Genomic DNA, 27,177 nt, shown 5'->3' on the forward strand with positions numbered 1-27,177 from the left:
GTGTCTGCTCTGGTCTGTGGTTTTTAATACCTGGAGCCATCCCAGCTGCTGGCCACAGCCTGGCAGCTCAGGACCCACCCCACAGTTTGGTGACTAAGACAAAGACTCACAGCTTTTGGTACCTCACAGGGGCGAGTCTTTAATGGAACACAGAGACCCTGGTGTTACAGACAGGCACGCTGAGGGATGAACAACAGATGCAGTGGAGTCTGTTTTCAGATTTCCATAACAAGTGTGTGTCAGGAGCTGGCAGCTATGAAGACATGTGGCATATGCTGGGTATGTCTGTGCCGTGCCCTGCCCAGGAAGCTGTTTCTTCCGTGGGAGCTCCTCTGATGAGTTACAGACACCAGGAAAGGACAGAGCTGCCGGCTTGGGGATTCAGAGGAAACTCACCTTGACCTCTCCTCCTTGTGTGCTGCACTGCAGCAGGCAATCCAACTGCAGAGTTGCCCACAAAACCACAGCACATGAAGCTGATCCCAGGAAAAGCGGAATGGCAGGAAGGTAGCTACCATCCACTGGGTCAGGCCAGCAATTCCCAGCTGGACATATTCCTTCTGTGCCCTGCCCAGCTGCCTCAGTCCTGCAACAGCTTGTGTTTTACAGTTGAGCTCTCTGAGCAGAGGTGAACAAAGAGAGTCCCAGCTGCCGTGCGAGCACGCAGCTCACACAGGTCGTAGTCGTGGGCCCACTCCACGTTGCCCCAGCGCCGAATCTGAAGGAGAGGAGGAACATGGATCATACTCAAAGCAGCTCAGCAAGCCTCAGCTTCCCTTCTCATGTTTGTGAAGCACAGGTAACCCCCCCAGGAACTGAGATGATCCTCGACTGCTGAGGCAGGGATATCTCAGGATCAGGATGTGCTTCATCTGTACTGGGGTCTGAGGTAAAGCCTCTTAACGGGAGGATGAAAAGATTTTCAACTTCAGCCACTTTTGGGACAAGGGGAGCTTCACATCGAGCTAATTTCCAGCAAGCTTGATATCTTGGTGTCTACCAAAGCCTCCAGGCTGGATAACCTTCAGCAGGAGAAGTCAGCCACAACTTTGCACTTCAGATTAGAGAGGGAGAAAAGCAGCCATCTGGGCTCTGTGAAAAGAAACTGGCAGCCCTGGGAGCACTCTGGGCTGGTGTGCCCGTGGTGTTGCTCTGCAGCAGCACGCTCCAAACGCTCTCAGACACAGAGACTGGTGGAGTGGAACGTCTCCTGCTATAGCAGGCACTTCCCCTGCCAGTTATTTGTGGTGGGGGGATGCATTTGTCATGCTGAGATTATTGCTATTTGAATTATAGGGCTGTTTTGTAACATAATTTACCTGGTATTCTTCCTCCAGGCGAGACAGAAGCACAGCTTTCTCTACTGTAATGTGCCTGTCAATCAGGCTCATGGACAGAATCAGCGATTTCAGCTGGGTGATTACAAATTCTATACCTGGAAAGGAATAACCCAAACCAAACAAGATTCATGGCTGTTTTCTGCAGCATTACAGCAGCACCTTCACACACTCTGAAGAGACAGGCAGGCTGTGGTATCCCCTCAGAAAGGGCCAGTGATTCTCCCACCTGCACTGGGGCACTCAGATCTGTGGTTAACACCAGGCACAGAGCATTGTGCTGGCCCTGCCACCACAGTGACAAAGGTGCCCTGGACACCACCTCCTTTTATTCTGCCACAACCATTCCCTGTGCAAAGGGAAGAGATACTCATCCAGGCTCCAGCATTTTGAGTCTTTTGTGGGTTTCACTGCCTGCTGCTCATTCAGGTCTGGAGCAAAGCAAACATCCCTTCATTTCTTTATCTTTTGGTGTTATTCAGATGATTCAGGCAAGATTAAGTGGGATATAAGGATAAAAAAGTGAACACAGTGCACAGTGTGGGCACTTTGGAGCAGTAAGCCTGATTTCTTTTCCTGGTAACAACAAAGCTAGGGATTAAATCATTAGAAGGTTTGGCCTTAAAGAAGTTATTTGTGCTGAGGTGGAGCAAGCAGCTCATGGGACAGCACAGTCAGATCCTGAACACCAGTGACACTGAAGAGAATCCCTGCCTGTGACAAAAGCAGGTCAGGGCCTGGCCTGCAGATTTAAAACATAAACCTCCACACTTGGAGCAGGAGAAGAAAAACATTCCAGTCACTCTCCTGCCCCGTGGAGAGGAACCACCTCCTCACTGGCCCAGCCCTGCTCACCTTGCAGGGCCCACATGTTGTAGGATGCCAGATGGCTGACAAAGGTCTCTCTGGTGCTGGCTGGAATGTTTGGCCCCAGGATGCTGGTCGAGGAGCCAATTGTCACGTTGTACCTGGAATGATCCCCCAAACCCTTAGCAAAGCCCAGGGGAAAGGCCCAGGGCTCATGGAGCTTATGGCCTTGGTACTTCTAAGCACCAGAGCTGCTGGGCTCAGCAGGGCAGGGCCTTGAGCAGCCAGGAACCCTTTGAGCTCTCACCTTTTCTCAGCCCAGGCGACCACAGGATCCCATTCATTCTTCTGTAGTTCTGCCAAGGCTGGAGGCTCCTCCACACGATAGCTGGGACATCACAGAACAAAACCACACTGGATGGCCACTCCCAGGCTGGGACACACCTCTGGGAAGGACACTGACCCCACCAGACCCACAGCAAGTGGAACAAGGAGCTGCTGTCCACCCAGGCAGCAGTGACAAGGAACAATCCTCCAGCTCTTCCTTAAATTCAGTGCTTTTTGTTATTCCAGGAAGGACAATTCTGTCTTACTACAAAACAGAGCAGTGAACCAGCCAACTGAAAACTGCAGGCAGCTCCAAGCCACAGACTGCAGTGAGGTCTAGCAGTTAGAGGAGGGTACAAACCCCACTGCAGCTCTCTGTGGGGCCACTCCCTTCTCTCCCAGTGGCTCAGCTCAGCATTCCCTCCTCCCCAGTTTGACCAAAGCCACAAGGGCAGGTGGGGGAAGCCTGTTCCTCTCTCTCCACAGGAACTGTGCAGCTGCCAGTGGAGGCTGGGACAGGAGCCTGGGCATGAACAGGCTTGATCCTACAGCTCACAGGGACTTTAAGGAATGAAGGGCATCTTGGGACTGGTACAAGTTGTCTGAACTATCTGTACTGGCACAGGAATACCAGGGACTGGCTGATAGATGCCCACAGGCCTTTCAAAGATGTTTTCTTTTCTCCAAGATCTTCATTTCCCACTGCTCTCACTCTTGCCCAGTAGGGAGGTGTCCAAAACAGAGTTCAACAGAGGACCAAAACACAGCTTAAGAGAGGACCAAAACACAGCTCAACAGAGGACTCAATCCAATGCTCCATCCTTGGGTGCACAGACTCCAACCAGGTTTGCACATGCAGGACTGATCTAAACTAATTCAAACCCTCGGGCAAAAACCAGCACAGATCAGAGCCATGCCATGACTGGGTGAGTGCAGATGTCTTCCCTCACTTCACCCAACCCTCTTTCCAAAATCCAGCTGGGTCCCCATCTCATACCAGACTGTGTCTGTCTCCAGGAACTTCACAGCTGCTCGGATCAGCTGCTTCTTGTTCCGCTGCGTGGGATTGTCCAGTGCTGTGTTGCACAGAGTGGTCTGGGGATAAAAGCAGTTGAAACTGCTGTTATTTCAGGCTTGAAAAAGCAGCAGCTTCCACGGTACAATGCCAAGAAGAAGCAGAGGGATTTGTGGCAGATGAACAACTGAGGGGTGCAGGGCCACAAAATGGCTAATGTAATAGGTATCCTCTCAAATCTTTCAGGATCCCTGGAAACAGCTCACTAAGCAGCAGGGAAAAGGGCCATGGATTGCTCCAGAGCTCAGTTTCCTCTTGCCCCTCACTATTCCCAATAACACTGTCCAGTGCCTTCTCAAGCCCCCCCAGTGGCACAGATTCCCTCTAGACAGGCACCCAGCCAGCCCAGAGGAAGCCCTAACTTTCTGCTCATTGGGAGCAGGACAACCTGCTGCCTCCACATTCTGCATTTGGAGGTCTCAGCACTCCCCCCCGCCGTGCTCACCAGGTGCATTGTGTAGAACTTGATGGTGTCTTTCTGGGAATCCCACTCTGTTGCCACTGCAATGGCCAAGGCCTCGCTGGGGACAGTGAAGAGCTTGGCCTGGGGTGTTTTCAGCTTTCGGTGGTCCAGGTTTATTTCAAAGCCTCCTGGGGAATCAGAGTAGAAATCCTGGGGAATCAAAGAGGAGCAGGCACTAAGGAACAACAGACAACCCCACAGTGGGAGCAGATTCAGAGCTGGAGCTGACAGGAGCAAGGGACCAGGAATGTTCAGGTTTCCCACCATCACTTGGATACACTTGGTCCTGGAAGCTGCTTCCCACCATGGAGCTTTGCTGTAGATGAGGAGGGGGCACAGGAGCTGGTGACAAACCTGCCACTGACACAGCCTGGGCTGCTGCAGGTGATGACACCTCTCCCAAGGATCAGCCCCCATCCCATCCCATCCCTGTGGCCACACTCACCTTCCCCCTGCGAGATGCTGACGTTCTGGTAGAACCTCTTCCTCTCTGGGGACAGAAACACAAGGCAAAGAGAACATTCAGAGGGCAAACAGAGAATGTTCAGCCTCTTCTCCTGCTCTCCATGACAGCTCAGAACAGACAGAGCTTTGGTGCTGTCGAGGTGGCCTGGTGACAAAAATCCAGCCCTTCATCCACAGTTTCCAAGCTGTGAGCTCCAGTGAGCTCCACTCAGCAGGGAAGCACCAGGGAGCAAACAGAACCAGCTACACTCCTGCCAGGCTGGGGCTCAGCTGCCTCAGAGTGTGGCAGGGCTGGTTTCCCAAGCAGGCCTGTCCCACCTCTCCTCAGGAGTTCTGCTTCAGGGTCAACCTTCCCAGATTCCACAACTACAGTCACACTGGACAAATTAATCCCCAAAGGACAGCCCAAACATCCCAGTCCAGCCCAGGAATATACCTGCCCCACCATCAAGGTGAGCCTGAGGAAACTTCAGGTCTCATTTTAGGAGCAGCATCCTTTGCTACCAGCACTTCTGACACTGTGAGAGCAGGATTACACCCATTCCAAAGGCTCACACCCCTCCCACAAGGCAGGAAGAATCCACGAGCCATTCCCTTGACAACAGCAACCAGGTTGTAAATCCCAAACCCATAAATCTGTCTTGTGAAGGGCACAGCAAACAGGCCAGGCTGCAGGTCTGCTATTCCAGGCTAAAAACAGCACATTCCCACTGGGGAAATTGTAGGATTTGCTCAGGCTTGGAAACCTGTGAGCTTCGGGGCCTCAGGCACAGTTCTAAAAACAGATGAACGTGTGTGTACCCCAGAGGAGCCCCGAGGCTCATCAGTGACTCCCAAAACCTTGTCATGAGTCACCACGACGCTGCAGCCTCACCTCTGACACAACCAGATGAATTTTACTGTTCTCAAACCCACACGATTCTAGCAAAGACTTTGGATGGGATACGTGGGCCAGAACATACCTGAACCCCCTCGTCTGAGTCCTAATCCCTCAAAATCCCCCAACAAAACACAAAAACAAGTGTAACAAACTGGTTCAGCGAGGGCTCGGCCGTGCTGCCGGCGAACCCTGCCCGCTCCAAACACACATGAACGCCACGGCCGCGGGGAGCACGGTCCCCGCGAGGCCGTGCCGCTCCCAGCCCTGCCCCGGGTGACCCCTGCGTCCCCAGGGAAGGATCCCCCTCCCCAAACCGGCCTGGAGCCGCCCCTGCGCTCCCTCACCTGCCGGCGGGGAATAGGCCCGGCGCCCGCACAGCCCCACCGGGCCGCTCCCGGCATCTGCAGGAGGCGGTCGGGGGAGCCGAGCGGGCGGGGAGCAGGCCCACCACAGGCGGCGACAGCCGCGCCACATCGCGACAGACGACATAGCGACCTCGTCCCGGCCGCGCTCAGCGCCGCTCGCTGGGCGCCGCCATCTTGCCGGCGGCCTCAACCAATCCGCACAGCCTGGATAAAAAATCCTACATTTCCCAGCAGCGCCAGGTAGAAGCACGACCAATCAACGCTCGGCGTCGTGCCAGCAGCCAATCAGAGTCAGGGGACGTCCCTTAGGCACGCGCGCGGGGGCCAATGGGAGCGCGCGGAGGCGCTGCCAGGAGGCCCCGACCCAGCGGCGGCCGAGGCGTGAGGGAGCCGAGCGAAGCGGAGCGGGCGGCGTCCCCCGGCCGCACCCCGGCCCCGGCCACGCTGGCGCCCGGGGACCCCCCCGAGATGCCGGTTCGGAGCGAGAGGCGCCGCGCTGGAGGGGCTGGGGGCTCGGCCTCCTCCCCTGCCACCGGAGCGGCCGCCAGCAGCCTGGTGCCGCCGCCCCCCATCAACACGGCGCAGCCCGGAGTGGCCACTTCGCTTCTCTACAGCGGGGCCAAGTTCCGCGGGCAGCAGCGCAGCAAAGGCAACGCCTACGAGGTGGAGGTCGTCATGCAGGTGAGGGGGGTGGCGGGGCGAGCCGAGCCCTGGCGGGGTGGGAAGGGCCACCGAGGCCTGGGGCGAACGGGGACCCGCTGGCCTCAGGCCGCGGTGGCGATCCCGCCCTGCCGGCTCCTTGCGACAGCACCCGCACCACCCTACCCCTCGATATAAGGAGGAATTTCTTCACAGAAAAGGTCGTTAAACATTGGAACGGATTGCCTAGGGAGGTGGCGGAGTCACCGTCCCTGGAGGTGTTTAAGGAAAGACTGGACGTGGCGCTCAGTGCTGTGCTCTGCTTGACACGGTGGTGAATCAGTCACAGGATGGGCTGGATGATCTCAGCTCTTTTCCGACCTCAGTGGTTCTGTGATGATTCCAAGCCGGCGGGGTATTTTTATGTTCAGTTCTCCGCGTTCCTGGTGGGATTTGTTGTGGTGGGGACATCCCATGGCTGCTCAGCTCCACTGCACGCTGCCACCTCGCAGGGGCTGGCTGTGCTTTCGTGCTTAAAAACGCTGCTTTTGTGCCTAAAACCTGGCTGTTTTGCATGTGTCAGCTGAGGAGAGGGGGCTGCCTGCTCTCCCTGTGCTGAGCACAGGGAAACGTTGCAGTCCTTTGGTCACAGGTGGGGAAGATCCATCTCCTCATGTGTAGAGGTTTGCACTTCCCTGAATAACTCACTGCTTGTTTTGAAAGCGGATCTGGAGATGTCAGGGAAAAGAAAAAAATCCCTTGGAAAATCCCTGCTTTTAAAGGAGCAGGCAAATCCTTGCCTAGTTTCTGCACAGTACAGACAGAGACATGCAGCCTGATAACTCCAAATGCAGGTGGTATAAAAGCTTTAGATTTAGGAGAAAGGCCTCCTGCAGAGTGCTGGGGGTGTGGGTGATTCTTCCAGGGATGCTTTTTCTTGGAGAACACTGTGAGTCAGGTCCCTTCCAGCAGGAAAGGGGATTTGCTTCCTGCTGGAGAGCTTTGGGCAGAGGGTGTTGCCTTGGGAGCAGGCCTGGGATGTGGAGGCTGCCAGAGGTGAGCTGGGCACCTGCAAATGATCTTTCCAGGTGGTTCCCATCATGGAAAAGGGCTGGCAGTGTGAATATATTGGGCAGTGGGTACCAGCTGGAGCTGAAATTATCCTTGGAAGGGTTAGAAACTGCTTTGGATCAAGCATGCACCTTCATGCCTGTTTTTATGGTTGGACTTTGCACTCTTTTCCAGCATGTGGATATGGAAAACTCCTATCTCTGTGGATACTTGAAGATTAAAGGCCTTACAGAGGTGAGTGTTAGCTGTGCAACACCACAAAGAGGGGCTGTGTAAAGGGTTTTATTTCCTGCTGGGGTGGGAGAAGCTGCTGCCAGAAATAGGAAGTGGAGGGATTGGATATTGTAAATTTGATCACAGGGTATCAGCTGAGGAATGGTGCTGGCTGTAAATGTCACAGGTGAGCATCCAGCTGGGAGCTCCATGGAATCATTTAAAGTTGGAAAAGCCCTCTAAAACCATTGAGTCCAGCTGCTGACCCAGGACACAGCCAGGTCCACCACTTCCCTGGGCAGCCTGTTCCAGCGTTTAACCACTCTTTTAAATTGTTCCTAACATCCAACCTAAACCTCCCTTGGTGCAATTTGAGGACATTTCTTCTTGTCCTGTCCCTTGTTCCCTGGGAGCAGAGCCTGACCCCCACCTGGCTGCACCTTCCTGTCAGGAGAGTGAGGGTCCTTTTCCCCAGGCTGAGCCACTCCTGCCCCCTCAGCTGCTTGTGTTCCAAATCCTTCCCCACAGCCCAGCTCTGACATGGCTCCTGGCTTCATCAAGTGAGGAGAGAGACAGAGAAAGGCTGGAATTAGAGAGTGGAACAGTCAGCCTTGGAGAGGTGTGGGGCAGGACGAGGGATGGGAGCAGCAGCCTCGGATTGCCCGGAGCTCTCCCTGGGAGATGCATTTTGCTGAGTGCACGGAGCTTTGTCTGCTGTTGGGTTTGTGCCTGTGGGTGACAACTGTGAGCTCACTTTGTCTCCCCTCTGCCAGGAGTACCCAACCCTCACCACGTTCTTCGAGGGCGAGATAATCAGTAAGAAACACCCGTTCCTGACGCGCAAGTGGGACGCCGACGAGGACGTGGACCGCAAGCACTGGGTAAATAAATCTGGGGGCAGAGCGTGGGTCTGGGCTGGGGGAGAGGTGCAGTGTGTGCCTGTGCAAGAGCTGCCAGAAAGGCCTGGAGACCTCTCCTTTTTGTTGTCTCCCTCCTCCCACTGGATCTTTGCAAATAGAGGTCTCCTCAGCAAGCTGTGACCTGTGGTGAGGGAGGGGATGTCCTGTTTCCCACTTGTTGGCCACGGGGTGGCAAGGGAGCAGGAGCAATCCTCATCTCTTGACCCCCTAAGAGAACACACTCCTTATTTTTGGAGGCTTCTTGCAAAATGGAATGGAGAAGGGGAAAGGGATCCCATGAGCACAGGTAGGGTAGTTGGCACCTGTGTACCTGCTGCTGTGTTTTGAGGCCACAGCAGCCACCTGATCACCCCCATCCCCTTGACCTTGGTTGTTTGACAAGCTTTGGTGTTTGTTGTATTTCTGTCAAAATATCTTCCTCTGGAAGTGCAGGAGCTTCTCCAGCCAGGCTGGATGTTGCTAGGAGTGTCAGTAGATTTCCCTCCTAAACAGCAGCTGGTACTAGAAGTTCTATTCCTGGAATAAACATCCTGGGATTTTTTTCTTTTCTTTTTTGTTTCAGGGGAAGTTCCAGGCTTTTTACCAGTATGCAAAAACATTTAACTCTGATGACTTTGATTATGAAGATCTAAAAAATGGGGACTATGTCTTCATGAGATGGAAGGTAAACCCTGCCTGTCTCCTGTGCTGAGCTGCTTGCAAGGCACTGACAGAGACTTGAGGTGGCAGAGCTTTTCCAGCTATGATGGTTTAATGAAAGATCTCGCTCTGCCAACCCCAAAACACACTGTACTTGCAAGTTCCAGTATGACTCGTGTCTAGCCAGCTAATTGTGTCCTTAAGGGCTGCAGTTGTGGCTAAAAGCACAACAGGAAAATCTTGCTTGGTGATGCTGCAGAGGATGAGAGAGCTGATGTCTCCAGTCCCTTGTGGGGCCTGTGTTTGGTGCAGACTGGCCACTCTGCAGCTCTGATCTTCAGCTGGGATCATCACAGAGTCACCATAGACTGGTTTGGGTTGGAAGGAACCTTAAAGCTCATCTTGTTCCACCTCCTGCCAAGGGCAGAGACACCTCCCACTATCCCCAGCCCTGTCCTTGGACACTTCCAGGGATCCAGGTGCACCCACAGCTTCTCTGGGCACTCTGTGCCAGGGCCTCCCCACCTTCACAGGGAGAAATTCTTTCCCAATGTCCCATCTAACCCGGCCCCTCTGGCAGTGGGGAGCCATTCCCTCTCTCCCTGTCACTCCATGTCCTTAGCAGAGTTCCTCTCCAGCTTTCCCATAAGTGTTGAAAAGCTACAGTAAGAATTCTCTGGAGCCTCCTCTTCATTCTCAGGCTCTGACTCCCAGTTTTGTAATCGGCTTCTGGTTTGCAGGGGACAGATGTTGAAACTGATCTCTTGCTTTGTTAAAACTCATTCTGTTCTCAGTTATCTGCTTCCCTGTGAGGTCCCTGCAGTGGCAGATGTGAAGGGATACTCTGGTCTCTGCTCTGGGCTGCTGAGTGCAGGGAGTGCTCAGCCAGGAATGTCTTCATATTAGTGGGTGCCAATATTTGGGTTGGGAGGGCAGACTGGGATGGGGTGGGGCTGTATTCGACCAACATTTTAAGATGCAGCCTGTGTTTTGAATGCAGGAGCAGTTCCTAGTCCCTGATCACACCATCAAGGACATCAGTGGTGCTTCCTTTGCTGGTTTCTATTACATCTGCTTCCAGAAGTCAGCAGCATCTATAGAGGGCTATTACTACCATAGGAGTTCAGAATGGTAAGGATGTTTCCTGCCTCCTGAAGACATAAACCAAGCTGTGACTCCTCTCCTGCTTGCCCACAACCTTGGGAGTGTCCAGGCAGGAGATTGAGGCTGGTGGCTGGACTTCGGGCCTGAAGGGAGGGGTGTGGGCCATGGCTGGCCTGAGCTGGCTGGTGTAGTCCACTGGTGTGGTATAAAGTGCTGCCCTTACAGAAAAAGGGAGGAAATTTAGGATGGCAGGATGGAGGAGGGAAGATGATACAGGGTCTGGAGAAGTGCTGTGAGGGAGCTCAGTTCTCTCCTCTGGAACAGCTTGGCTGTTGCTCCCTTCAGGCAGAAATCTTGTCAGGCCAATGTTTTGTACTCTGAGGTCCTCGGGGTGTTGCTGTTTAGACAAGAGAACAGTCAAAGCTAATTGGTGGGGTTTTTGTTGGAGACAAGTAGCTGTGGAGAGCTCTTTTCCCTTGCATCATTGTCATGAGCAGCAGGTGGATGGCTGGAAGCTCTCAGGGGGAGGGAAGGAACCAGGAGGCTTTCAGACACATTCCCTCAAGCTGAGCTTTGAAAGACTCATGTGTAATTTGCACTTGTAGCAAACACTGTTTGAACTTGAAAGTTGTTGAACTTCAAAGGGAGTCCAAAAAACCACCACAGTCAGCCCACCAGGAATGCTGCCTTGCTGCAGGTGGCTCAGAGGGACCAGAGTGGGAATTACAGGATCATTAAAGTTGAAAAAAACCTCCAAAACCATCAAGTCCAACCTTTGACCAAATACTGCCATTCCCACTAAACCCTAAATGGAATGTGTGTTTGATTTCTGAGCACTTCCAGGGATGGTAACTCCACCACTTCCCTGGGCAGGCCATTCCAGGTCTAAACCATACTTTCAGTGAGGAATTTTTTCCTCATATCCACCCTCTTCTGGCACACCTTGAGGCAGTTTCCCCTTGTCCTATCACTAGTTTTGTGGGAAAAGAGCCCGACCCCCACCTGGCTGCACCCTGCTGTGGAGGGGTGAGGAACGATGCTGAGCCCTGCCAGGATTTTGGACTGTGGGAAGTGGGTGTTGGATGCCTGAACACCCTGGAACTGTAAAGGGGGAGAGAAGAGCAGCCAGCAGTGTGTGTGTGTGTGCTCTGTGTAATCCTCTCCTCCCTCTCTCCCTCCTCTGCCAGGTATCAGTCGCTGAATTTAACGCACGTTCCCGAGCACAGTGCTCCTATCTACGAGTTCCGATGACAGCTGCCCACATCTGAAAACGCCCAGAAGCAAAGGGGCAGGAGAGCATGGCCTGCCAGGAGAACTGTGTCCCTGTGGGAGCACGGGAATGCACGCTTCTCTCCTGCCCTTGGACTCGAGAGAGAGAGGGAAAGAGAGCCTGGATGTGAACTCAGCCAGCCCGAGGAGCTGCTGGAGCTTGATTCTCCCTCCTGTCGAGTGGCCATTTGATCTTTACTCTGGTTTTAAGCTACTTTAATGCACTTTCTTGTTGCACAGCTCGTTTCTCTGTCACTGAAGTTCCTCCCGGCTCTCCTCTGGAAGCTGTTTCTCAGTAGCTGGAATCAGTGCTCTGGCCTCTAAATAATAAGGAAATGTAAGCTCAAGGCTTATATTTTCCTTGTTTTATCCTGATGTGGGTTGAAATCACCAGGATTCAGGTTTCTTGCCCAGATTTCCAGTTCTGATGCTCTCAGAGCCAGGTCCTGGGTGTGAGGCTCAGCTGTGGAGTCTGTTGGGGAGTGTTGGCTGAGGTAAGGCTGGAGTGAGGCTTTGCTGGCTAACAAGGTTAGCTGGAGCTGCAGATCTTTCAGGAACACCAGCCCTTTGGAGCTGGGAGCTGTTCCTGTGTCTGGATACACCATTGGGAATTAATTTGATGTACGGACTTCCAGGCTCTCAGTAAAGTGGATCTGAACTCTGCTTGTAGGTGTATATTTGCTCTTTACTTAAGGGTAAAAAAAAAAAAAAAAGTTTAAAAAAAAGACAAAAAAAAAAACTTTTATTAAAAAAAAAATCTATTTTTATGGTTCCTTTTCCAAAGGACCCTATGGCAAATGCACAAGTACTGGATTCCATGTTACAGTTTTCACATTGAAAACCAGGAATGTCTGTGTTTTTATATCTGTGTCTGTATCCAGCTAAGCTTTGGGAACATAACCAGAGCACAAACACTGAGCAGCGTCACCCTGGGACTGCTCAACGTTTGTACTCCCCCTTCATGCTTCACCACCACTGCTTGACACCTTTTTACAAGGAAAAAGAAGAAAAAAGTTTTAAAAATAACCCTTCTGAGTAGCTCCCTCTGACTCTGAATGTTCCAAGTGACATAACTCAAGGCTCCTGTGCCAAAGCGTGTGTGTGGGGTGGTTTTTTTTAAAGACACTTTAAAACTTGGCCTCAGTTGTGTTTTTACCTTGTCAGCCCCACCTGGGGGCTTTGTGAGAGTTTAGTTTGCCTTTTTTTCTGGCTGTTTTAAAGCCCAGCTTCCTCCAGGCAGACGTGTGGTACGGCCGGTGCTGAGGATGGATTTTCCACCTGGGAGAGGGGATGGAAACCTCCATGTGCCAGTGTGAGGTGCTTTGGCTTTTGCTTCTTTTTAACTCATTTCCCTTTTGGCAGCAGTTATCGTTTGTTTAAGCCTTACTGAGGAAGATTTAGGGCTTGGAGAGCCTTTTCCTCTGTTCCAGGTCGGGGTTTGGAGCGCTGGCTCTCGGGAGTTGATGCGGAATTCGCCCGCTCCGCGCGTGCTGCTCTCCGTGGATCAGCCCTTCTCCCCATGGAGAGATGCCTGGGGGAGCAGGGAGAGACCTGGCCCTTCCCAGGGACTGTGTGCTGGTGCCTTGGCTGCTGCTGGAGGATGTGCAGGGACAGCAGTGAGGCGATTTGGGGCTGTGAGCAGAGCGCTTGGGAAGCGTGTTCCCATTTTAATTTGCTCCTCTCGGAGGAACCCGGCCCCTTTGGAGGATAGAGGTTTCCTCAGGGGTGGTGCTGGGAGATGTCCTGCTTTTTACAGGTGAAAACCAGTGGTGCTGCTCCACTGTGACCAAGTGTGGGGGTGAATCCTCCTTCCCAGGTGCTGTGTGAGTGCAGGGACCCAGCTCCAATGGCTCTTCCAGCCCTCTGGAGCTGTCTGTGCAGTGCTGCTGGTGTCCCTGTGCTCCCCAGGGCTGTCACTGCCAGAGGGACACTTGGATTTCTGGTATGCTTTAGTTGAATTAACCTGTTGGTTGGCAGAAGCTGAGTTAGGATGGTCCTGGGGGTGTTTAACACGTGTAACTATCCCTAAACCAATGAAGGTGTTTCTTTTAAGACTTGATTGTTGTGAGAACCTGCCTTCTTCCCACCACCCCGAAGGGAATTTCAGCTTAGACCCAGAGCTGCCTGGATGTGATGTGTGGCAGGTGCAGAGCAGGTTGTGGAGCTGAGCGTTTTGCAGGGGCTGTTGGTGTGTGGATTTTCCCTCCTCAAAGGCTTTTGCTTTGGTTTTTCCTTTTCTTTGACCTGTTTGAGTTGAGGGGGGATGTTCTGTACGTCGTGGTGTGGTGAGAGAGAATGGCCCAGGGGAGGATTTGGGGGGCAGAGGTGAGAAATGGGGTGTTGGGCTTGGGAGAGGATGTGGTGTCTCTTGAACCACTCTGGCTGCAGCAGGGTGAACGTGTGGGGGCCCAGGAGGAGTTTTGTGGAGCGATCAACGTCCGAATTAAACATGAATTCTGTTGAAGGGACCTGTGTCCGTGTGTGTTTTTCCAGCACAGCACTCCCTGCTTCCAGGGGATTGCTGTGCTTCATCTCTCCTTTGAGGGCTTCTCCAGGAATCCCAGCAGCTTCTGATGGCCTTAATTAACAGACTGTCAGAATCATTAAAGCTGGAAAGACCCCTGAGAGCATCGAGTCCAGCCTGTGTCCCATCCCCACCTCACTTGGTGGCACTGAGTGTCACATCCAGTCTTTCCCTGAACACCTCCAGGGGTGGGGACTCCACCAGCCTCCCTGGACAGGCTGTTCGAATATCTGATCACCCTTTTTGGGGAGAAATTCCTCCTGCTGCCCAGCCTGAACCTCCCCTGGCCCCTTGGGGCTGTTTCCTCGTGTCCTGTAGCCCGATCCACGCTCCTTTCAGGATCCAGCCTTAATTAGAGGAGCAGGAGGAGTCAGTCCCGGCGAGGGGCTCTCCTGCTTTCTGAGACCTGTCCCTCCGTAGCCTCCTGTCCCCGCAGCTCTCTCCCCCACCCGGGGTCACCCCCGGGGACCCTCCCGGTGCCCCCGCGGTGGCGGCGGGCGGAACGCAGGGCGCGGGGCTCGGGGCGCGGCCGGAGCTCGCGGCGCGGCGCGGCCCGGACGCGTGACGGGGACGGACGGCCGGGCCGGCGGCGCTTCCGGCGGGCGCGGAGCGGGGCCCGCCATGGGCATCCTAGAGAAGATCTCGGAGATCGAGAAGGAGATCGCCCGCACGCAGAAGAACAAAGGTGCGGAGGGCGGCCGGGGGCTGAGGGACCCGGGGACCGCGGGCGGGCAGGGAGGCTGGGCGTTCTGGGGAGCTGTGGGGGACACAGGTGGTCTGTGAGTTATGGGGGGGCTGTGAGGCCGGGGGTGCTGGGAGCCGGGGCAGGGTGGGGAGCAGGGTGAGCCCTGGGGGGTGTGAGGGGGCTGCTCTCTTCCCTGCCCTGTGGTGCAGCCGCAGCCCCCCGGAGCTGGGAGTGGGGGGGACATCTCAGGTTCTGCTGGCGCAGGAGGAGGCTCCTGGTGTTGGAGTGGTCTGGGGGCTCTGCCAGAGCTGCTGCTGGGGCTGTGGGCTGTGTAAATAATAGAAACAAACCTGTAAGCTCCTGGATTCTTGCCCTTGTCTGTTACAAAGTGAGACAGCTACCTTACTTCTTTTCTGGTTCAGGTGTAAATTCGAGTGTTTTGCTAAGAATAAGGCAGTGAAATACTTTCACACGTGTGAGCACTGAGTTAAACGTGTATTTAAAAGTTGATGAGAGGAGGAGAAGACAATCTGGTCATTTTGGAGTCTGCATGTGAGCAGGTGTACGGAGGGGCTGCTCCCCTGTGACCTCTCTCTCCTGAACTGGCTCACTTCACTCCTACACCTGCTCTCCTCTGCCTTGCTCCTTTAACTCAGGAACTTTTTGGCTGTTTCCCTGCACTCTGGCTCTGTGCAGCTCCCTGGAAGGTTTGCTCCCAGTGCCCAGGCTTGGTGATGGAGCAGCTCTGTGCCTGGCAGTGCTTCAGACATTGACCAAGATCCATAAGTGTTTCCTTTTCAGGAGGGAAAGCGAATCACCGGCGACTTTGTGCCAACCAGCTGTTGGGTTTGTGTCATTGCAGCCACCGAGTACCACCTGGGCCTGCTGAAGGCAAAGCTTGCCAAGTACAGAGCTCAGCTGCTGGAGCCCTCCAAATCCCCGGCTGCCAAGGGCGAGGGCTTCGATGTGATGAAATCAGGAGATGCCCGCGTGGCACTGATCGGGTTTCCGTCCGTGGGGAGGTCAGTCAGGCTCTCTGCTCCCTGGGGTGCAGTGGCTGCAGGGCAGATTTGGGGAGATCAGTCAGGTTTGTGCTCACTGGGGTGCAGTGGCTGCAGGGCAGGTTTGGGGAGGTCAGTCAGGTTTGTGCTCACTGGGGTTTGCAGTGGCTGCAGAGCACATTTGGGGAGGTCAGTCAGTGGGATGGTTTGGGTTGGGAGGCACCTTGAAGCTGCTCTGGGTGGATCCCACCTGGAGTCCTGTGCATGGTTCTGGTGTCCCCAGCATGAGGAGGACGTGGGACTGTTGGAGAGAGGAGACAGGCTGAGAGAGTTGGGGCTGGAGAAGAGAAGGTTGTGTGGAGACCTCACAGTACCTGAAAGGGCTGCAGGGGAACAGGAAAGGGATGCTTTGTCAGGAACTGTAATGGCAGGAAAAGGAATGGGTTCACACTGAAAGAGGGGGAATTTAGGTGAAATACGTGGAAGGAATTCTTCTCTGTGAGGGCAGGGAGGCCCTGGCACAGGTTGCCCAGAGCAGCTGTGGCTTCTCCATCCCTGGAAGTGTCCAAGGCCAGGTTGGACAGGGCTTGGAGCATCCTGGGGTTGTGGGAGGTGTCCATGGCAGGGATGGAATGAAATGTGCTTTGGGGTCACTTCCAACCCAAACCATTCCATGATTCTGTGATCTGGCTGAAAGTTGGAGATGGGGAAATGCTCCTTCATGTTGTGGAACTTGTTGCCTGAAAGTTGTTCTTGCCCAGCCCCTGCAGTGCTGAGGAAACTAAAAAACTGATTTACTTCAGTTCCAAGCCAGTGTCACCACCTCAGTCCCTGTGCCTGGAACAGCCACAACACAACTCCCACAGCCTCAGGGGCACTTTGCTGTTGCTTGTTTTGCTGAACTTTCTCATTTTCCTGCCTGCTGATGCTGATCTCTTGCATTTCAGTCCACGTTTCTGAGTTTAATGACCTCGACTGCCAGCGAAGCCGCGTCCTACGAGTTCACCACCCTGACCTGCATCCCAGGAGTCATAGAGGTGAGCAGGATTCTCCTCCAGCTGTGGAAATGTGTCTGCACCAGCCACACTTGTGCTGCCACTAAGGAGCACACACATCCAAAGGTCTCCAAAGCTGAATTTTGCTTTAAACTTTTCAGTGCTGATGCAGCACTTCCCTGAACTCTTCAGGACTGGCTGCCTGATCAGGATTTTTGTGCTGCTCTTGGACTGGCCAGAGCAACACCACAATTCTCAACTGAATTTTGTATAACCACTGTCAGTGCCAGTGACCAGCTGGCTGCAAACCTTGACAGATTTGTTTTTAATGAAGCTTTACAGAGACAATCTGTGCTGTGATCACTTTCAAAACAAAATGCAGCTATTCCTGTCCTTGAGGGGTTTTATTAGTGGTGACCTCAACATCCATCAGTAAAGCAAATGATAAAGGGCATCAAACTGAAAAGTGTCCAAGAGTAATGAGGAAATCTGGGTCAGGATGGAAGGGGGAGTTAAATAATGAAAGTAACTGTTAGTGGGAAAAGGAATTTAATGTAACACATTCAAGCAGAGCTGTGAGCTGCAACAATAACTGGAGAGCCAATGCCTTGCAAATCCTAGGAATGTCTCCTGGGTTTTTGTACCTGCAGCACACCTGAATGGTTTGATCTGTCACAGTAGGAGATGTGGCACTTGGTCATTACTGAGTTTTCTCATTAGACCAAGAAAAGAAGGGCTGTTTTTCCTTTCCATTCCCCAAACTTGGGAATGTGTGACTGCTGTGCTCTGTTCCTGGTGCTTTGTCCAGCTGCAGTCACAGGGTGCTTTAGGGGGTCAGGATCTAATGCAAGCTCTGTGTGCTGCTGAACACAGCCCGTGGCTCTGGAATTTGCCTTAGGACAGAGCTATGAGCTTTGTGCAGAGTTCCCCTGGCCTGCCAGTTCCATCCAATTCCACTCCCCACAAGATGTGAACCCCCAGCACGTGTTTGGGGCTTTGGGGGCAGCTCAGGTGCCCTGCAGGAAGCTTTCAACTTTCCATCCTTCCCTTTCAGTACAAAGGAGCCAATATTCAGCTGCTGGATCTGCCTGGAATCATCGAAGGAGCAGCTCAAGGTTGGCTCATGTCTGTGTTCATGTACAGGAGGGATTTGCCCTCAGTAGTGCCCTGGGTGTCTCAGATACACACAGGATTCCTGGGCCAAGAGTTCCTACATTGTCTTTCCAAATTTTTGAGTCCTTGATCCTATGTGAGGCACGATTCCTGTCCCTGAGCCCACAGAAGGGTCTATATGTAGCACAAAGATGGTTTTCTGGAGGTGGGAGCCAAAGCAAGCCAGTCACTTCTCACATCCTTGCCTGAGTGTTAAGTGGCTCATCTGTTTTCTGGTACTGAGGAAATCTATAGAAAGATGCTGGAGAGGCAGAGGGAGAATTACAGTTAAACACTAACCTTGTTTGAGTAATTCCCTGAGTTCCTGCCAGGCCTCCCATGACTCCCGATTCTGGGAAGAGATGTTGGCTTTGTCTCTCTGTGTTGTCATTTTCTTCACTGGCTGGTTGTGTCTGAAAATAGCTTAGGAAATCAGGGAGTCATGGAACATCTGGAATCATCCAGTCCAGCTCCTGGCCCTGCACAGGCACCCCAACAATCCCACCCTGTGCCTGGTGTTGTCCAAACCCTCCTGGAGCTCTGGCAGCCTTGGGGCTGTGCCCATTCCTGGGGGAGGCTGTTCAGTGCCCCACCACCCTCTGGGGGAAGAACCTTTTCCTAAAATCCAACCTGACCCTGCCTGACCCAGCTCCAGCCGTTCCCTTGGGTCCCTAGAACAGTGGCTGTGTTTCCTTCTGGCACCGATCTCCTCCCTGCTGAGCTCTCTGTGCTGCCTGGAGCTGCTGCCAGGGTTTCCAGCACCTGACTGCAGCCAGAACAGCACTGCAGGATCTTTTTCCTTGCTTTCAAGCTGCTGCACAGGGCAGGAGTCCCCATGTGGCAGGGAACTCAGCTGGTTCCTCTTGCTGATGTGCATCCCCTCCTGTGTCCCCAGGGAAGGGCAGAGGCCGGCAGGTGATCGCTGTGGCCAGGACAGCAGATGTTGTTATCATGATGCTGGATGCCACCAAGGGCGAGGTGCAGAGGTGAGTGTGGGCTGGGCTCTGGGCTTGGAAACATGCCAGCTCCCTGAGGAATTGTGGAGAGCACCTGGGGGATGAGGAATTAAATTAATTGAGTGTGAGATGGGGGTTGTATCCCATGAGAGGCACTCCTGGCTGGAGTGGGTGCTCAGCTGGAGGGTCATTCCTACAGCACAGCTCTCACAGATGGGAATGTCAACCTGGATTTCCACCACAGACTCTGACCTGCACTAGGGGGGGTTTAGGCTTGTGGCAGGGCTGTATCAACACAAGAATCAAAAAGGGAAAGGTCTGAGTGTCACCTGGCCACGCTCAGCCTCACAGGTGCTGTGTCCCTGCAGGGCCTTGCTGGAGAAAGAACTGGAATCTGTAGGAATCCGGCTGAACAAAAGCAAACCAAATATCTACTTCAAGGTGAGGCTTCCTGAGCTCCTGCAGGCACAGCTTGTCTGCCTGCCTGCTCAAAGCTGAGCTCACTCTGTGCTGCCCCTCGTGTTGGGCAGGCTGAGGGAGCTGTGGGATTTGCAGAATGTTCTTACGTTGCTTTTTTTGCCTCCTGCAGCCCAAGAAGGGTGGAGGCATCTCCTTCAACTCCACTGTCACGTTGACTCAGTGCTCTGAGAAGCTGGTTCAGCTCATCCTCCATGAATACAGTATCCTTTCCTAAAAAGGGAGACCCTTAAGCCATCAGCAGCTCATGGTTTAAGTGCTTCCTGCTGTGGGACAGCCTTGGTGTCACTTTGGTGCTGGCTGGCTGGCAACAGGGTGTCACCAGGGAGCTCAGCCCCTGTGGTGAGTTGGGATTTGGGCCTTGACAGTGTCCACCTCAGAAATCTTCAACGCTGAGGTCCTGTTCAGAGAGGATTGTTCCCCTGATGAGTTCATTGATGTGATTGTAGGAAACAGGGTCTACATGCCATGCCTCTATGTGAGTATCCTGGGCAGCCTGGCTTCTGTCACACCCAGCATCTCTTCTCTGTGCCAAAGGAAACGCTGGAACTTCACAAAATCATGGAACAGTTTGGGTGGGAAGGGACCTTAAAGCTCATCTCATTCCACCCCTGCCATGGCAGGGACACCTTCCACTATCCCAGGGTGCTCCAAGCCCCGTCCAGCCTGGCCTTGGACACTTCCAGGGATCCAGGGGCAGCCACAGCTTCTCTGGGCACCCTGTGCCAGGCCCTTCCTGCCCTCACAGGGAAGATTATTTTCCCAGTATCCCATCTAACCCTGCCCTCTCAATTTAAAGCCATTCCCCCTTGTCCTATTACTCCATGCCCTTGTTCCTGGCTCCTAAAACTGTAACGATTTGGGGTTTAAGAGGTGGAAAACAGCTCGACAGGGAGTTTTTTATAGGCTTTGGATGTGCAGCCGTGCTGTGTGTGTTCTCTGGGCCCTCTTGTGGCTGATGCTGCCCTGGAGCAGCAGAGCTTCCAATCCTGGTGCAGGGGCTTTGCTCCCACGTGTGGAGCCTCCCCCTGCTGCCAGCTCCGTGCTTAACTTTTCACGTCTGGTCCCTTGTGTGCCAGAGGTCCCTTTAGGGCTCTGTTTGTAGCCACTGGGTCTGTATAAAATCAAAGAACGTGTTCCAAGTCATCCCAAAGGGAGAATTTTAAAAGGCCAAAATTTATATTCAGGCTTCTGAATTTTAATAGTTTGTTTTACTGAGAGCCTTGGCTTATCTTCTGACAAGATCTGCATTTCTGTTTTCAGGTGCTGGAGCTACCTTGTTCTTTGTACATGTTTCTGAATGGCCTTGCTCAGGGCTGTGTTGTTTTCCTTTTGGTTTAGGTTTATAACAAGATTGACCAGATATCCATGGAGGAGGTGGATCGTCTTGCTCGGAGGCCCCACAGTGTTGTCATCAGGTAGGAGCTGTCACATTGCCTTTCCTGCTGGTCTGCCTGGGGTGGGGTTCATTTCACACCCCTTTCTCCAGCTTCTCCCAGGAAGGGACTTGTCCCAGGGCTGCTGGGGTGAGAAACAGAGCTGCTGTGCTGCTTTTCCCAGATTTCCTTTCCCTGGAGAGGCAGGCAGCTTGGCTTCTCCGTGCTGTCTGCAGGACAGAGTCAAACAATCTGGCTTGTTTCCTTAGAAGTGCTGATATATCTGCTGGGGCTTTGCTGCTTCAAAGCTGTTCACCCTTCTGGAATCATGCATTGGTTTGGGTTGGAAGGAACCCTAAAGCTCATCTCATTCCACCCCCTGCCATGGGCAGGGACACCTTCCACCAGATCAGTTTGCTCCAGGCCCCATCCAACCTAGCCTTGAACAATTCCAGGGTTGGAGCATGAAACTCTCTGTGCAACCTTTCCAGTGCTTCTCCATCCCTTTAGTAAGAAATTTCTTCCTAATATCTAATCTAACCCTGCCCTCCTTCAGTTTGAGGTCATTTTACCTTGTGTTCTTCCTTTCCTTGCCTCATTAAAGAGTTTCCCCTCGTTCTCCAGCACTTTATTAAAGACATTTCACCTTGTTCTTCTGGATCCTTAAATCACAACAGCAGTAAACAGATGATCCTGGTGTTTTGCAGCTGTGGCATGAAGCTGAACCTGGACTACTTGCTGGAGAAGCTCTGGGAGTACCTGGCACTCACCTGCATCTACACCAAGAAACGGGGACGTAAGTGACCCCAGACAGGCTGCCAGGAAGGCTGGTGCTTTGGAAATGCTGGAATTACACCCCCCCTAATCATCTTTCAGCTCTTGGGAAGTGCTTCCTGCTCTGTCTGATCCTGCCATGTGTGGATCCCACCATGGCCTTCCTGTTGTATTTTACAAGAGCTGAATTTGCAGAAGTCTTTGCAGGAAATAAGGGAATAAAGTGTGCAGGTTCACAGCTTTTACCTTGTTATGCACACTGATGAACCCAGAAGAAGTTTCCTGTTCCTGCTGCAAGAAATTTGGTGATTCCCATGCCCTTGGAGGTGCCTTTGATCCTCCTTTTGCTTTATAACCCACTTGTAGCTTCTTCCAATGATGAAAGCACACCTACAACTTGCTCTGTTTGGATGTGAGGAGATCAAGGAATTTTCTGAGCTTGTTAAGCTCTGAAATCTTGGGAATTTTGGTTTTTCCTTGAGCAGGTGTGTTTTGACTTGGGTGGTTTTGTTTCTCTTCAGACAAGGGTTTGGGGTGGAGTCAGAGCAGTGGCTTGTGAGGAAGCTGCTGACTGTGTGGAGTGGGTAATGGCACTTGTGGGTGGTGCAGAGCTGATTTGATGCCTTTAGGTACTGCATCCCTCTTCTGTCTGGGAGCAGGAAGGAGGAATTTGGGAGTAGTAAGCACAAGGTGATGTGAGATGGTGTCAGCATTTTAGAACACACTTGATAGAAATCCAATGTTTTTTCCCCCCCTTCTGCTTCTCCACAGAGAGACCAGACTTCACAGATGCCATTATTCTACGGAAAGGAGCCTCTGTGGAACATGTGGTAATTTTTCTGCATCTTTTACATTTCCCTGTGTGCAGAAGGCAGTTCCTCCTGGACCTGCTGTGATTTGTGCTCCATAAAGCTCAGGACATGTCAGTGTTTGGTTGTGCTTCTCCTTTTGTTGCCTTTTATCTGCCTCAGGTTTCTTTCACAGCTGCTATAAAAGGTTTAAACAGTAATTATTTAATGCAGCCCAGCGAAAAAGCACATGGAAACAATGGAATGGGGCTTTATGTGGGCTGGTGATTCCTGTGTCTGTTCTGTGTGGTTTCAACTGCTTTTAACTAGCTCTTAAAGTCTTCATTGTAAATTCTGACATAGACTTGAGTTTCTGTTAATTCCTGGGTGTTGAAAAAGTTGTTTGCTAAGTGGTAAATGTGAATACTTCAACTTCTGCCTGCCTGTCTTGCAGTGCCATCGGATTCACAGATCATTAGCCAGCCAGTTCAAATATGCCTTGGTGTGGGTAAGTGTTAGACAGCAACTGCAATCCCTGTCTTCAGGTGTCTCTGATGGTCTTCTAACCCTTCTCCCCCTTTTTTTGCTTCAAAGGGGACAAGCACAAAGTACAGCCCTCAAAGAGTGGGCTTAACCCATATGATGGAGCATGAAGATGTCATTCAGATAGTGAAGAAGTAACTGCTGGTGCCTGGCCTTGCCTTTAATCACTGCAATTGGAACTGACCATGTAAAAACAAAACAAAACACACCAAAAAAAAAAAAAAAAAAAAAAAAAAAAAAAAAAAAAAAAAAAAAAGAAAGGAAAAAGGGAGATGTGTTCCAGAGCCAAGAAAGCTTCTGTGAAGCTCCTTCTCTCGGAGAAAGGCAGAAAATGAGGCTACTGTGCTTGCAGGTGGGGATGGGGAAGATGGGTTTCCATCTGGCAGCATTTCAGGCCAAGTGATGTTTCTTAAAAATTTGAAAGGAGCCAGTTCTTTTAGGGCACAGTTCCACAGCCAGCAGTGTCCTGCCCCTTGTGGGGTTTGCACATGAATCCATGTGCATTCCCAGTGGGTTTGTGTGTTAAAATCTGGCCTTGTGCTTTGGGCTGAGAGAACATTGCTGATGCTTTGCTGCTTATCCATTCACTTAATTTAAGCATTGATCTGAAGCAGAATCAGAGTTCTCCCTCCCCTGCTTGCTGGACACGTATCTGCAGCTGAGACAACCCCAATTTTTAATGGTCCCACCTCAATTAACATTAAAACCTGGCACTCTGTGCCTCTCCATAGCCTTGCAGTGGGGTTTGTAAGACATCCTGGTACTGAGAGATGAGAAATTAAACTGGAAATGGTTAATTAGCCTGGCCAGACTGCAGTGGGGTATGATCCAAGAGCTGTAGTTTGGGGTGAGGATTCACTTCTGGCATCTCACTCATTGAGGAGCTGCCTTGGGAGCTTCCTCCTTTGTTGGGCAGGAGTTGTCCTGCCCTTCAGTGCCCAAGGTGGAGGTCTCATCAACCATGCCTCTAAATTCCAGTTGCAGCTCTTTGGAGCTCAAGGTACCACCCCATGCTGTGAGTTTTACCCCAGCCCTGTTAAACATTGCTTGTCTGGATATTGTTCATCAGAAATCTGGGATTTTTGTAATCATGCTTTTCCATTGAATACTGTTGCTGAACAATTCAGAGTGCCTGATAGAGGACAGCTCTTGCCTTCTGGGATCAAGAGCTGCCAATAGCTTTTATTTTCTTTCACTGGAAAAGGGTTTGGATGCAGAACTGTGAGGACAGGTGTGACACCTGTCTGAGCAGGGTTCCTCCCCTCCTCCCTGCTCCTCCCCACCCCTCACAACCTGACTGAGCAGAAATGGAAGGATTATTTTATTTGAGAAAATAAAAACTTGTTATTTCATGTGAATGGTGGGTAGATGGCTTGGTTTGTTTCCTAACTCACTTTTTGACCTTTGGCCACCTGAGGAATCCTGGATGCTCTCACAGGAGATTTAGGGGGCAATAGAAGGTGAAGTGGCTGCAAGAGACTGGTGATGGGAGATAAACAGATACGATACACAGTGCCCAAGCTAAGAAGGTGACTTTGAACTCTGTAAGTTCCCTTCCCTGTTCCTGGCTTTGTTCACAGCTGGAGTGCAGAGGAAATCCTGACCACGGAGGCAGCGAGTGGAGAACGAGCTCCAAATGCTCCCCATTATCCCTGCCTGGCAGTGGAAAGCTGGCCCTTCCCGGTGTGAGCTGGGTGGGATGCTGTTCCAGCACATTAACTCACCCTTCCCATTTCCCATGAAGGTCACACAGGCGGAGTTGCCCTCACAAAGACTAATTTTGGTTTCGTTTTGTCCCTGAATTTCTGACTTTTCCATCCAAATCCTGCAGCCTGCCAAGCCTTGGCACGAAGCTGGGCAACCAGAATTGCTGACAGGGCTTCATGCTCAGCCCAGCTAGTGCTGGGAGCCAGGGGGTGCTTGGTGTGAGGCTGAAATGCACAGTGTTACCTGCTAAAACCTGTCCTTGAATAGCTGCTGCTACCTCAGTGTGGCTTTCAAATTGATTTTGGCATATCATTGTTAAAATCCCCTCTGCCTAATTAGATTCATTTAGGAAAATGGGCATTTTATCCTGTTCAAAATGAACAGATACATGATTAAAATTGGAATGGGGATGAAGTAAAAATAGTTAAGCTAGAAGAAGCCAACTTCTTTTTTCAGAGAGAGTAGCTTTTTTGGCAGCAAGTTTATAGCTGCATTTGAAAATGCACCATTTAATTGCAGTATCCTTCTTCCAGGAGCTTCCCTAATTGTTCTGCACTTATGTTAAAAGCAGCAAACGTTGCAGTTCGTGCTGGAGTGTGTTTGCCTCCAAGAGATTTCCAAGTCCTGAAAAGACAAGATCCAGAGGGCAAGGGGGAAATCTGCTGCAGCAGTAGGGTTGTACTGGAGCCTCCTGAGGTTCATGGAATTTGCAGCATTTCAGTATTTAAAGGGGCTCGTAAAAAAGATGAAGAGGGGCTTTTCACAAGGGCATGTACTGACAGGACAAGTGGGAATGGTTTTAAATTGAAAGGGGTGATACAGATGAGGTGTTAGGAGGAGATTCTTCCCTGTGAGGGTGGTGAGGCCCTGGCACAGGGGCCTGAGGAGCTGTGGCTGCCTCATCCCTGGAAGTGTCCTAGGCCAGGGCTTGGAGCACCGTGGGACACTGGAAGGTGTCCCTGCCCATGGCAGGGGGTGCAGCGAGATGAGCTTTGAGCTCCCTGCCAACCCAAACCATTCTGGGACTGTGTGCATTGACCAGAGCCCCTCACTGGGGAGCTGCTGAAGGGAAATGTGATCACACTCTCCTTGTGTGCTGTGGAGAAGGGCTCTCCAGGAGGGTGGGTGCAGGCAGGAGCTGTGGATTCGCCCCCAGCAGAGCAGCACCCTGCATTTCTCTGCTGTAGGAGGAAAGCCTTGGCTGGATGATGCTCACAGAAAGCTGCCCTCAGCAGCCCTGCTCTGTGCTCCTGCCACTCCCTTGCTCTTCCAGCTGCCTCCAGGCTCATTCGTGCTGTTCCCAGGGGGCTGCGCTCATCCTGCCCCATCCCTGCAGCACTCCAGGTGAGGAGCAGGGTGGATCAGCCTCCCCACAGCCCATCAACCTCCCTCCATCCAGCGCTGCAACCAGCGACGCCGTGCTCTGTTTAAAATGCCTGTTCCAGGCAATCAAGCAGGTTTGATTGGCTGAACACTCCTCTTATAATTTAATTTAGTCAGGAATCGTTTGCAAGGTAATAAAGAGTGACTCTGCCTCCAAATGCATTCATTTAATTCAATGAGAGATGGTTGCTGCGGCAGGCTCGCCTCAGCCAGCTCCCCTCACCCCATCACGGTGACATCTCAAAGTGCTGCTCAGGGCCGTATATAAGAGTCACGATCCGCAGTGACAGCTTAATTGTCTCAAATGCTGACAAGGGTCACCCCAAGCAGCCATCGGGAGTGGCGCTGTGCCGGCTGGGGAGGCTGCGGAGAGGAGGATTTATGGCTGGCAAATAGTTTTGAATTCCTCTGGTTGCGCCTGCTAAATGATGAACCTGCCCCGAGGGGATTGGGGCTATTGATTGTAATTTGCAGTTAAGCCCTCGCGTTCTGAGGAATCAGCATAATAAATACCCACCGCATTACGGCTGGGACGTGCCTGCCTGGAGGAGAAGGAAGCCGAGGAGGTTTTCCCGGCTCGGGTGCTGCAGCACGATGCTCTCTCTGCCCCTGCATTTGGCAGAGCCATGGCTCCATCACTGCAGGAAAACGGCCCCTAGTTTGGTGGGATGCAGGAGACCCGTGCTGGAATGGGGAGAATGGAGTGTTGTGAAGGCAGGTGGAGTGTCCTGCTCATCCAGAGAGGAGGGGATGCTCTGATATTTTTGGGGTAATGGGTGTCTAGATCCCTGCCAGAACCTCTGCAGCTGGTTGGTCCCAGCCCACCTTTGGAGAGGGGTGTGAGGAGGTGCATTTGTTCCTCACTCCCATGTTCTGTGATTTCTTCTGAACTCCCATTGGTTTGGGGGCCAGAATGGGTCAGGGCAGCTGTTCACATCTGGGCTACACTGAGGCTGACTTACATCCTGGGAGGGATGTGGGACACTCCAGCTGTGTCACCAGGGCTGCAAGGGACAGGGACCACGGGAGGAGGAGGAGGAGGAGGCCCTCACCCCTCCACCCCTCCAGCTCTGTGAGGGAAGCTCAGCTCCCATTGCTCTGCTCAGCAGAGATGACAATAATAGCAGTCATCAAATATGCAGCAGCCACGGTCCCGCGGGGAGCGGGGCCGGCAGAGCAGCGAGGCAGCCCCACGCCGTGCAGGGCAGCTGGCCACCCCAGGTGAGTGGCTCTGGGTGTCCC

General features: G+C 52.5%; 3 protein-coding genes across 3 annotated transcripts; 2 read left to right on the plus strand and 1 right to left on the minus strand.

Annotated features, from left to right (window-relative positions):
- Nucleotides 1–113: 113 nt before the first annotated feature.
- On the minus strand, nt 114–5,921 carry ATPAF2 (ATP synthase mitochondrial F1 complex assembly factor 2). Its single transcript, XM_041401671.1, has 8 exons — nt 5,699–5,921; nt 4,455–4,499; nt 3,992–4,137; nt 3,469–3,566; nt 2,452–2,532; nt 2,193–2,305; nt 1,320–1,435; nt 114–718 (listed from the first exon to the last, which is right to left on the minus strand). The coding sequence occupies exons 1-8, from the start codon at nt 5,841–5,843 to the stop codon at nt 581–583; spliced, it is 882 nt and encodes a 293-aa protein (XP_041257605.1). The 5' UTR covers nt 5,844–5,921; the 3' UTR covers nt 114–580.
- Nucleotides 5,922–6,031: 110 nt separating this feature from the next.
- Nucleotides 6,032–14,037, plus strand: GID4 (GID complex subunit 4 homolog). The gene is made up of 6 exons (XM_041401672.1): nt 6,032–6,400; nt 7,604–7,663; nt 8,416–8,523; nt 9,125–9,226; nt 10,202–10,332; nt 11,493–14,037. Exons 1-6 carry the CDS (start codon nt 6,047–6,049, stop codon nt 11,554–11,556), a joined length of 819 nt encoding a protein of 272 aa, XP_041257606.1. The 5' UTR covers nt 6,032–6,046; the 3' UTR covers nt 11,557–14,037.
- Nucleotides 14,038–14,651: 614 nt separating this feature from the next.
- DRG2 (developmentally regulated GTP binding protein 2) lies at nt 14,652–24,203 on the plus strand. Its single transcript, XM_041401879.1, has 13 exons — nt 14,652–14,783; nt 15,646–15,804; nt 16,730–16,821; nt 17,834–17,894; nt 18,827–18,917; nt 19,256–19,328; nt 19,477–19,567; nt 19,745–19,842; nt 20,706–20,782; nt 21,448–21,536; nt 22,286–22,344; nt 22,757–22,810; nt 22,897–24,203. Exons 1-13 carry the CDS (start codon nt 14,720–14,722, stop codon nt 22,981–22,983), a joined length of 1,095 nt encoding a protein of 364 aa, XP_041257813.1. The 5' UTR covers nt 14,652–14,719; the 3' UTR covers nt 22,984–24,203.
- The last annotated feature ends 2,974 nt before the right edge of the window (nt 24,204–27,177 follow it).

This window comes from Onychostruthus taczanowskii, unplaced genomic scaffold, assembly GCF_017590055.1.
Source record: "Onychostruthus taczanowskii isolate IOZ18803 unplaced genomic scaffold, ASM1759005v1 scaffold19, whole genome shotgun sequence".
Taxonomy (NCBI): domain Eukaryota; kingdom Metazoa; phylum Chordata; class Aves; order Passeriformes; family Passeridae; genus Onychostruthus; species Onychostruthus taczanowskii.